Consider the following 12,117-nt stretch of genomic DNA (forward strand, 5'->3'; position numbering starts at 1 on the left):
TTTTTACATGGCTGCCATGAGCTGATGAAGAAGAAACATCATATTTCTCTGGAAATTGGGTCATAACAAAGAAATAACCGGGAAATAGTTGATTAAAGTAGTAGAGAGAAAAGAAAATCTAAAAATAAACTGGAGACAATACACAAATATTAGATTCTCAAAGGATTTGGTCGATTCCTGTTAAACTGCTAATATATTCAGCTTCCTGTCACTGCAGAAAAAACACACTAAGCATTGCTAATCAACCAAAGAGGCTGCATTAGACGTATGTAATACACAATGAAGAAGTCCCTTATAGGAGTGTGGTTATATGTATATGTATATATATATTTTCATCTAATTATTGGAAGTTTCTGTAATAACATTATCTTGACTAAATATTTCTCAGTTAAAAAGACAGTATGTATTTAAATGCGTGTCATTTTTAATATTTACATTTTTTCCTAATATTTATTCAGCGTGTATAATAACCAAGCTATTCCACGGGCATCGTCATCGGAAGTGTGCAGCATGTAAGTAGGAAATTAGATTCTTTCCTCTTTGGGTAAAGTCATTATCACTTGCATGTCAAGTTTTCAAAAGTCGGAAATTGTCCACCAATTTTTTTTAAGTAATTGCAAAATAGATTTCATTTGAAGACATTTTGTTTTCCATGTTAATGCAAAAACAAGCCTTGCATCCAGGTTGCACCCTGGAGAGGTCACCAGTCCATCACAGAGAAGCACAGTCACACTAATTTACCGTTACCAATTACTCTGAAAGGGAATATTTTGTGGGAGGAAGCCACACCCAGAGAAGACCCACGAATGCTGAGTGAAACATGTTAACTTTGTACCAAAATTTAACCTCCGATCCTTTTTGCTTCAAAGCAACAGTGCTAACAACTGTGCCACACTGCACATATTTGAGGGTTCTTATTTAATGAGAAGAGACATTGGATGTTATTTCTATGTTATTTTTATCTTTCCGTCGACCAGAGTGTTTTAGGAGCTTTAATTTGTCGCAGTTTTCTGTTTCTGAAACATAATCTGATGCGACGCAAATCCTCATTTCTCTACGACACTTTTTAAAAAGTTGAAGACAACAACGGATCCAAGAGAAGAAGAAGGAACACATGCACATTAATTGTCTTTATCAAATATTGGTATCATGTAAGTAGTCAGGGAAGGAAATCGCTTCTTTATGAGTTAATTTTCTACATCTAGTATTGTGCTGCTCAAGGTGGCAGCATGCTGGAGTAACATTAGTTCTGATTTTGTAGACTTTAGTTCATAATATTGTCAGTTGTGGCGTTGCTTATTTGGACAATTATTCCCTCTGGTTTTGGATGCCGTGCAGCTTGAAAGATTGTATTTATTTATTTTTTTATTTTTTTTGGACAGTTGCTATGATGAATAACTGTTCCAACAAGACATTGTTTTTTGTAACTGGAAACAGCTCATTAGCATCTCAAAAGCTCCAGTAACACCTGAACTACAACCCCAATTGTAGGGGACTTAAAAAGGAGACTTTGTGCATGTAGAGCAGCACCAAACTGCAGAGAGAGAAGGAACAAGTTCAAACCAGCTCTCCCATTGAGACCGCAACATCTCTCTCCCCCAGCTACCTCACCATACGACCAGGCAGACATTTGAAAAGGAGCAGCAAAATCAAATGTGGTGCATTAGCAGTGCATGCAACAATGGCTGTGACATCCAGGACATATTGTTGTGGAATATAGTCTCTTCTCCCTGGGAATTGAGAATTTAGTGCATTTTGTCAGTCATGAGACAGATATGTCAACAGTCATCGGTCAGAGGCCTCGTTGGAGTCGATGTAAAACTGACTGCTCCAGATCCTTTCTACTTCCAGCATCACTATCCACAACTACTCTTTGAAGATACTTGGATGACATGAGTTACAATAATACTTAATTTCCTCTCAGGACGAATAAAGTATATTTGAATTGAACTAAGTTGGATACACACAAGAACGCCCACAAAAACTCAACCCCGAAACTGAACCTACTAGTATTTACAGTCAAAGCGGCTAAAAAGTAGGGGTGTGTCAGATTGATAGAGAGGAAAATATTAGAAAAAAAAATAAATGCATGTGATAAAATAAATCCATTTGAAAAATATATTTTTATTCTGGTGACTGTTTATAAAAAAGTAAAAAAAAGAAAAAAGTTTTTGAGTTTTCTTATTTGTTTGGGCAAATCCAATATATATACAAATATGCTGTGATATAATTTTTTTGGCAATATCACCCACTCACTTCTATTAAAACGTAAAGACAACTGGCACTGAGACAAATAAGTACAATAAGTCAAATAGGAGCTAGAGAGTGTAAATTCATCCAATTATAATATTTCACAAAAATTTCATCAGGTTTTTTTTTTTACATACAATTAATCTACTAAAACTAGATTAAGAAGTCAGTTAGAATGATGACAGACATGACTGCCACTTTCATCAACAAACAAAACAAGCCTAAAATACTGCAGGGAGACGAAACTCAATAAGATCCAATGAAAGTCGTGTGAAACGGAGAGACTATAGTTTTCTATAACTAATTCCGTCCCATTCTCGGACGTCTTCTAGGTGAATGAAATGATTTCCCTTCAAGTCGTAAAAGGACCTGAGAAGTCGTCCCTTTGAAGTCGTGTTGAATAAAGTGAGAGGAAATTTAGCGGAGTAAAATGTAATAAGGAATAACTGACTAAAATTAGATTAAAACCAAAAAATCTCTACAGATATAGGAATGTGACAGAAACCAAATTACGTTTTGGTCAAACGGCTGTGACTGAAATTAAATACAAATGTGCTGTCAGAATTAGCACAGGTTCTAATAATCTCCACTTTAAATTACTGTCTTTCTGCCACCTCTGGGGTGGTGACCTGCACAGGCTATGAGCCCAGTGGATGGTTACATTGTTACAGAAAAGGGTTTTCAAATTGCATTTGTCTGGCAATAAATGTACTTGTTTTATTAAACAAAAGTGTTAAAGCTGAGCACTTTTGTGTCAGTAGGAACTGTTAAAGAAGATGCTGTCTGAAACCTGCACAGAATACCTAAGATTAATGTCATCCTTTGCCTTTGTCTCTTTTATTGTTTTATAACTTGAAAAGTATTGCAAATTCTTGCCTACTGTGCTTAGTAAAAATTGGCAAGCTTAATTTGAGCATAAGAGAAATTTGTAAAGATTAAGGAACACAAAAAATACACTTTTTTCCCCTTTATTATTTGCCTTCTCATGTATTTTGCGTTCAGGAATCCGTTTGTTTTTATGGACGTGCCGGAAATGCTGAAAAGCAAAACTGACACTGATTTAGACTTTAAAATCTTCCCTTTCGTGATTAGATTTGACTGATTGAAGGTGTGGAAGGAAATAATCCTGTTGTTCATATAATTTACAAAGTTTCAAAACAAGAAGAAAAGCGGCTTTCAAAATTGGCCAATCAAGCTGTTCGGATGATGTTTTCCTACAAAAAAAATCATTAAAAAAAGATACAAAACAAACTCTGTCAAATGTATCTTCTTCGCAGTTTTGAAGCTGAAACACACACAAACACTTTTCCTTTCTGTGTGATTAGACCTAAAGATGTTTTTTTTTTTTCGTAGCAATCATTTATACTTTTCCCAAAAATTACAATTCTTCAAAATCTACTGAATAAACAATCCAAAGAAGAAAACTACAGCGGAAAACCAGTAAGGGGAAAGAAGAAAAAAAGAAAAAAAAAGCATCAACTGGGGAATGAATTGCATCAGTGTGTATGTGTTGCTGCTGCTTCTGCTGCTAACTGTGCTGAATCAGGTATATATTACTTCCCCCTCTGCAAAGTCTGATATTCTTTCCCCTCAGTTTCAGACTGAATTTCCCCTCAATCTCAGTGTCTGACCAAGCAGACTAATGCAGGAGAAATGGCGCTAAATGATGGCGAACGCCGTACAGATTTGACTCTAATTGTGATTGTTGGCTGAAAGGGGTCACGGTTCAGATCTGTGAATGTAATGCACGATGATTAGCCCTGCATGCTATTGTGTGTAATGTTACTGTGATATTGTTGCCGCCTGTGACATGAGCTGTAATTTGGAGGCTGTAATGCTGCGTGGGCAGACGCTCATTGATAGCATTTGGCGCACAGCCTTGCTTGGGTGAAGCACTTATTAGCAAAGCCAGTCAATCTAAACATCGCAGACAGTGCCCTGAGTCAATGGGAGTGTGTTTGTTAGCTGAGCATGCTGTATAATAATCAGTACGTCCCGAGCAATCTAATGAACAGCCATCATAAGACGTTTTTTACATAATCCTGCCATCTAAGATTACCTTAATGCTTGTAAAAGCTCGCTGCCGATGTGTGCCTCATTACCTTGGGACATTGGTCATTTCATTTCAAGGGTCTGATTTTCATTAACTGCTCTGCCCCCCTCTAACCCCCCCATACCCATTAGCAGAATGAAAGCTCGACTGCAACCATCTGGCTGCCAACTAGACCTCAGGGCTGCTTTATGGCTCCATCGAGCTTCACCGAGGAGAAGGTTGCACTATTAGAGATTTTTTATTTATTTATTTTTTTCCTTAGTCAGGCCACGGGGAGTTATGGGAGTGATGCAAAGAAGCGATGTCCACATTTGGGAATGCGGGAAGGAAAAGGGACGATGGGGGAACCGAGATAAATTTAGTAAAAAAAGAAAGAGAGACAACTGGCACAGCAACAGAGGAGAGGCAAAGTGAGACAAAGTCAAATAGAACCTGAGAGAAATGTCAACACAAGGAAGGAAAAAAAAAGAAGGCAGAGGAAAAAAGGGAAAATAATGTAAAAAAAAAAAAAAAATGGCTACATGTAATGGAAATGACACTCATAATATTTCCGGAATAAGATTTGTGTTTTTTCCAGGCTGCTGATTCCCAGAGGGGGGGGAGAAAAAAAAAGCTGACAGATGATAACCCATCCTGTGTAGCTTATGGTGGAGTAAAGCAGGTGTACATTTTTATTGCTTCCAATGGACACATCTTATTTTTAGAATTAGTGGTCTTGTTTTTGAAACGGCACCTGCTTACACATGCATATTTCAGTTCTCTCCTGTGCAGCCGGGCTCTTGCTCCCCGCCTGTGCTTTTATTCTCCAATCCTGCCTCAACCACCTTTCTTGCTCCTAAAACGCTTTTCATTTTCACAATGTCTTTGAATGTCTTTTGCAAAACTGCCCACGAATGCGGGCCGGCCGACTCCAACTTGCTTTGTTTGAGTGCGAGAAACGCAACAGAGAAGCAGTCCTGGGGAGAAATACATAATACAGTTTGCTTCTCGTTTCTCTCCGCAGAAGCAACATTGAAATAGTGTTGATGCTTTGAATTGAGCAGAAGTTACTGAAGAGGTGAAAAGAGTGCAGGGGTCTCATTATTTTACTGGTTAAACTTTTTTGCAACTTAACAGCACAAGGTGACCTACATTAGTAGACGTGGTCCAATGACAAACACGCTATATTAATAATATATCTAATATTCATATTACAGAGGATGAAAACAGATTTCATCAAGCTCGTTTAGCAAATCCCTTATGCATATTTCATTTTCATCATGCTTTCTGATAAACAAAAGGTTTGTTCCAACATTTGGATTCATGCTTCATTTAGTTTTCCAACATGCTCACACTTAACATGGAGGTCAGAGGTGGACCCACGGCATGTAAAAAACAACTGACCTTTGGTGCTTGTAGGAGTTTTTTTTTCCCCCTTGCAGCAGTCTGACACAGTTCTGCCCACACAAAACCAATAAGCTCGTCTTGTTAACGGTTTTTAAAGGAACGGCATTTGATGCTAGATTCGAGCGTTGCGAGAACAGTTTTAGATGATTACATGTTTAAAAAAAGAGAGAGAGAGAAAAACTTTTCTTTCTTCCCCACACTGCTGCATCTCTTGTCGAGCTTTACTTGAAATGTTTTTGCTTCCTTTTACAGCCTTATTCTTTTTGAGGCTATGCTCAAAAATTGCAGCGCACAGGATATTTGTTTGCCAAACCATGTCGGAAAAAGAATCCTTCTACAAATGTGTTATACAATAGTCACGCGGGTAACGCGAGCTCAGACTACTAATGTTTGAGGCGGTTCGGGAGCCTTATGTTGTTAAAGGCAGAGCCCTCTCATCTCCGGTCCTAAACACAATCACAATATACGGCACCTTGCAAAGGCTTCATATCGTTTAAAAAAAAAAAAAAGGTTCATGTTTTGTCACGCTACAAAAACAAAATTCAATTTGTTTGTATGTAACACAAAGGGCATCATAACTATGAAGTATGTGTAAAATAATACATGGTTTCCAAACTGAAAACGTTGCCGTGCATTTCTATGCAGGCCACCGCATTCTGACTCTCCTGAATAAAATCCAGTTTGGCCAAATGCCTTTAGAGGTCACTCGGTTAGAAAACAGACTCTAACTCCATGAAACCTAAACTCGGTTTATAAATCCATCTGTTCTGGGAAGGTCTCAGAGGTTTTCAAAGAACGTTGTTGAACAAATTTCATCATAAAGGCCAAGGAACCGAATCGACAGGTTATTAGGGATAACGTTGCGGAAAAGGAAGAAGTATGGCACGTAGCTATATCTTAACTAAAAGCCTTGGTACGGAGAAGCACCAACGAGTTGCTGAGATCCACATCTCAGGTCTGAGGATTATTAATAACAGGACATCTACAGTTATTGTCCTTCACAAAACTTTCCTTTATGGAGTTGTTGCAAGACAAACAGCACCGTCAAAATGAATATGGGAGACGAGACAGAAAAAAGTTGTGCATTCCAGAAATGGTGGGGCACAGCAGAAAACACACACACACTGAAATCACCGTCCTGAGTATGATGGTGACAGCACCATGCTGAGGGGATGTTTGTCTTCTGAGTGAACCGTCAGAAGACACAGGCAAAGACGGATAGAAAAATGGATGAAATATAGACCTGTGGGGGAAACATGTTGGGTACTGCAGAAGATGTGGGATTAACTTCCAGCAGGATGGTACAGAATCGTTTAAATTGAGAATAAAATGAATATCCAGTGGTCACTGATGTTCTCCGTTCAAACCGACTGAGCTTGGTCGATTCAGCAGAGAGGAATGGGCGGAAAACCTCAGCCTGTAGATGTGCTGGTGGAGACGTAACCCAAAAGACTTGCAGCTAAAACGTGGACTGACGGGCCGAACAGAATCGCGCTGCAATTCTTTCTCGTTTTTACTTCTATAAGACTTGCATATGAATAAAAAAATTTAAATCATATATCATTTTTTCAGCTCCCAATTACATGCTACGCTGTGTCACATAAAATCCTAATAAAATGCGTGCATGTTTGCGATTGTAGTCCAGGGTGCTACTTACACCCCTCCTCCTCCTGTTGTTCATTACATGATACTCAGACTCTGGTTGCTGCCGTGCCTGCTGTATTTTACAGGTTTACTCACAGTCGCCGATTTAACAACACCACTTTATTCATTAGAAGGCAGCGGCCAGATACATCTCAGTGGCAAACTGTTACAGTCCCGAGACATAAACCAAATGTGAAATGGGGGACAGAAAAGTGACCTAACAGACTCGGAGCAAGGCATGGTTATTTCCAGCACCTGAGGAATGTCTCACTGCGGGGCTTATCACGCACAGCGGGGTCTACGCTTTACTGGGAATTGAACTATAGAGAAAAAGAAGAAGAAGAAAAAAAAATTGACTCAGCCGCTCTCCTGGCTTCTGTATAGGGCAGAGGTGAAATAAATGGTCATAATGGTATGTGATAAATTTAGGGTTAGAAATGAAAAAAAAAAGAACAAAAAAATTCAATTTAACGCTGGTGTGGACAACAGTGCGTAGCATACAAGAATATAACCGGACTCGGCCAGGATCAATATTGGATTTCTTGGCAGAATCTTTTGTTTAACCCCCTTTTCTTTCTTTTTTTTTTTATTCTATTGAACATGTCCGAGCCCTCCTGCTGCATCTTAAAGCAGTGACTGTATACAGCAGCACAGCGAAAGGTCCTAATGTAACGCAACAACGATCACAGCATGTTCTGCAACACAATTCAAATTCAAAATTTCATAGTCATATAGAAGATGTGTGCTGATCTGACTATTTTTCTTAAAGATGCTATTCAGTGGTGATTTTTTTTTTGCTGAAAAATGTACGATGCTGACGATAAACAAAACACACACCAGTGCAGTACTGTTTCCCGCCAAAGGATTTTATAGTGCATTGGTGGAAAAACCTGCTTATTCTGCTTATTTGTGTGGATAAATTGACGACATCACAGGAGGCACAAGAATCTAGCTGATCAGCTCACATGAGCAAACACCATGGCCGACAGGCAAGATGTCAGGGAGTGACGATGTCTGAAACAGGAACATTTGACTTTGATTTGACGTCTGGCGTCGAGGAAAAACTGGTTCTACGTCAAACAAGTCTGGCTTATTCCTGAGCACAAATTAAAGATGCCCAAAGAAGACATGTTGATCTGTTTGAATGTTTTTAAGGAAGTACAGACAGCATGGGAATGTACAGAAATCACATTCATTCAGGTTGGAGATGTGATGATTATGTGTTGGTGACAAAAGATTCATATATAAGACCCAGAACACTTGCCAGAGCCAGAAAGAAAGTGTCTATATTCCTTGTTGAAAGGTCAATCAGACAAGAAGAAGCCACTACTCTGACTGCATCATTAAAGGCACTTGGATGTAAAATCCCCCAATGGAAGTTTTTAAGTAACTTGAAGAGGAGAGAGTCAATTTTGGACTAACAACCACAAAACCTCGATCTCAAATCCCATTGAAAAGTTGAGAGTGGAGCTAAGATGGTGCTAACCAGACGGGCTACAAATCTAACCAGTCAGTAACTAGTCAGTATTTTCCCCCAGAAGAACGGGTCAGAATTGCAATAGACTGTTGCGAAAAGCTTGTTGAATGATGCCAAAAACATTTTACCCAAGTCAAATGCAAACCTTTTGAGTTCCAAGAAACTAAAGGATATAAATAAATAAATAATAATGAAAAAAAAAACAGATTAATTGGCATTCGGTAAATATAACTTTGGTGATTCTAACTGATATGAGTTTGATTTCATGTCGGATAGTGAGGAAAAACCAGTTCTACCTCAAACTTTATCTCAAATGCAGACATAAGACTGCTTTTGCTCGTTTGGCATTACAATAATAATAATAATAATAATAATAATAATAATAAAACTTCTATTTTGACTGCTTTTGTTCTACCTGATTATAACTGTGTGATTAAAAGCAAATTGAAATAAGAAAAAAAAATCGTTTCGCTTGATTACATCTAACAGGAGAGTAAAGAAACAGGGCGGAATGTTTTTTTTTTTCTTAACTCCTCCGACTAAGTTGTTGGAGGCGGTTCCTTTCGCAGACGCTAGGAGCTGTCCGCGGTGCTGAACTGCCTCTCCTCTCTCTCTCTCTCTCTGTTGCCGACAGCTCCCACAGCCAGGAATCCGCTTACCGCGCGTCCAAATTAAAACAGGACCTCCGCGATCCACTTGATTATTCCCGACCCTCTTCACTCAGCGAATTATTCCAGGAAGCAGAACGGTTTTGCAAATCCTCGCCTTGCTCATACATACATATTTTCTCTGTCGTTCGCCGGCCACTGGAAGTACCTCTGTTATTCTTTTTTTTTTTTTTGTAACACACGGACGTTCAGTTTCACGCCGGGAAGAAAGACAAAACCTCGACTTTCGCCGACATGTGCATGAGACGTTGCTGCCAGTTTAAGACTCTATTCGCGGTTTTGGCTCTCGCTGCTGTAATCGCTCAAATCCACGGAGAAGGTAAGAACTTGGCTTCCCGCTCGCACTTTTTGTGAAGGTTGTTTCCTCTCTGCTGAACTATAAAAGGCGATGTGGAGAAAAAAAAAACACACAAAAAAACAAGCTCTGTGCTTGGACAGGAGCATCGGGCTGACGATGTCCAGATCTACAAGTGTGAATGTTAAACGTACAAGACTTTAATGTATTATCTTTAAAAAGGGACGGTAAAAAAATTTAAAAAAATTAAAAATCCCCTGAAAATCTTCCCAATCTAAAGCACTCCTTGCAACATTTTACGTGCTAAATTAGTCCCATGGCTCTCGGAATGCGCCCAATTACAAGTTATAGATCCCTCACATTCTGCCGGAGGGTAGAATGAGTTCAGCACTCGGTTACATAACAGCAATACTGTTAATCACAAGTCTGAAAACAGCCCCAGGGGTAGAGGTGAACTTAATAAGACTCTCACAAAGCAAACACCGTTATGGAGCATATTCCACCTAATGCGATCATTTACCTCGCCGCGCGTTTTGCGTGTTTATCGCTCCCTCTGAAAGCCCGGCTGCACAGTTAGGAAGTGACTTGTTTTGCCACTGAGGGTCCATGTGACAGACGGTGCTCCTTAATAAGACTCTAATCCTCTGGAATTGCAGAAGATTATTGACCAAGCTGTTTGACACAGTCGAGTGGGGAAGCGGCAACAGATTCGTGCACAGTAGTTTTGTCCTAATTATTTCCCACTGGTCCGAATCTGCTTCCCCTCTTCATCAGTATAACTGTTATTTTTTGTTTTTGTTTGTTTGTTTTTGCCCCATCTGTGTTTCTGCCTGTCACCACACTTTAGCCATCAACCCTTCGACAGTATTCCCAATATACACTTAGTAAAGTACCAGCACAGATTGCCTTTAAAATAAATCAAACCAACATTTCAGCGACACGTTGAAACTACTTGAGAGCAAAGTGAAACATGAGAAAAATGATCAAATCTGTTTAATGGGAGGCAGTTTCATAACTCTTCGACTTTTTTTCCGATCTTCACGCATAATAAGTACATTTAATCTATGTAAACCCACAACAATTGAACTGACGCCTTTAAACATCCTCTGTGTGTAACATTCATCTGTCTCACTGATCTGAAAGAAATAATAAATATTCAATAAAAAAATAACCTTAATTCAAATAATTAAAATTCAAGTAAAATAATTATTTCTACTGCTGCAATTAGGATATATTGATTATTACAGTAATTTTAATGTTATCTGTAACACACATTTTTGTGTCCTTTCAGATTTTACAAGAACAAAAAACAAAACAAAACAAAACAAACAAACAAACAAAAACCCTTATTTCAGTCACCTGACAGGCAGTGCACAGCAACAGGTGCCGGAGGAGCTGCAGATGGAGAAAACTCCACTCATGCTGACAGTTTCTCATTTAAAGGACTTTAAAACACGGGAGTAACATGCGACTGTCACTTTTTAAAACCCTAGAATAGGTTCACAAAGGTTACCAACACACATTCCTAATTACATTCCGACTCCTCAAATAATCATTAGCTGTAATTTCATGGCAGCCGGAGATAATATTTGGTCCTCTAAATAGAACGCCACTTAAGTGAATAGGTGGAGGAGGGAAGTTGGGGCTGCATCAATGCAGAATAGACTTTCAGAGGCGTAGGCAAGCAAATCAAGTTACTTAGGGTAGAAGCAAACACACAGAGAAGAGATTGAAATAGTTTAAATGTCGATTAACTTGTTCGAACAAACACAGGCTCAGCAGTTGAATGCCATACGATGTTGCGAGGTAGAAGGCTTGCAGAGACAAATGCACAACCTATTTTTTTTTATTTTTTAGCAAAATAATATCTAACTGTGTTCCATTAGTGAACTCTGGGCTGTTGCTTAGTAAACAATCACTCACACTTTGATAAACTCTCTGAAGTGGGCATTTTAATTTTTGAACCCAGAGGGTTTGATGATTTATCACTGTCAAAAGGTCTTAATGGAAATGCTCATCTACATAAATAATTAGCGTTTTAACTCAGAATAGGCGCTAATTTCTCATTTGGTGCTTCTTGTTGTTATAAACTTGCTTTCAGTCTGTTACCCAGCAGGGAATACAGACACTGACTGTCTGATTTTTTATTTTTTTTGGGGGGTGGGGCGAATAAGGAATCATTTTTTTCCACCGGCATGCTGCACTCTCACATTATATTGTTAAGAAAAATACAATGCAAACAGAGTCATTTCCACTAATTTCTTAATTAATCATTTGCTTAATAAAACGATAGGCAATTAATGTTCTGTGGCTGACAGGATATTTGCATATTTTTCAATATGTC

The 12,117-nt window shown here is 38.7% G+C and overlaps 1 protein-coding gene across 1 annotated transcript in view; it reads left to right on the forward strand.

Annotated features, from left to right (window-relative positions):
* Positions 1–9,371: 9,371 nt before the first annotated feature.
* LOC103475882 (seizure protein 6 homolog) overlaps positions 9,372–12,117 on the forward strand; it is a 114,597-nt gene continuing 111,851 nt past the window's right edge. Inside the window, exon 1 of the mRNA XM_008427824.3 lies at positions 9,372–9,797. Coding sequence (XP_008426046.2) covers positions 9,713–9,797 — 85 coding nt within the window. The 5' untranslated portion in view covers positions 9,372–9,712. The remainder of the gene's footprint in view (positions 9,798–12,117) is intronic.

The sequence above is a fragment of the Poecilia reticulata genome, chromosome 14 (assembly GCF_904066995.2).
Source record: "Poecilia reticulata chromosome 14, P_reticulata-male-v2, whole genome shotgun sequence".
NCBI classification, from domain to species: domain Eukaryota; kingdom Metazoa; phylum Chordata; class Actinopteri; order Cyprinodontiformes; family Poeciliidae; genus Poecilia; species Poecilia reticulata.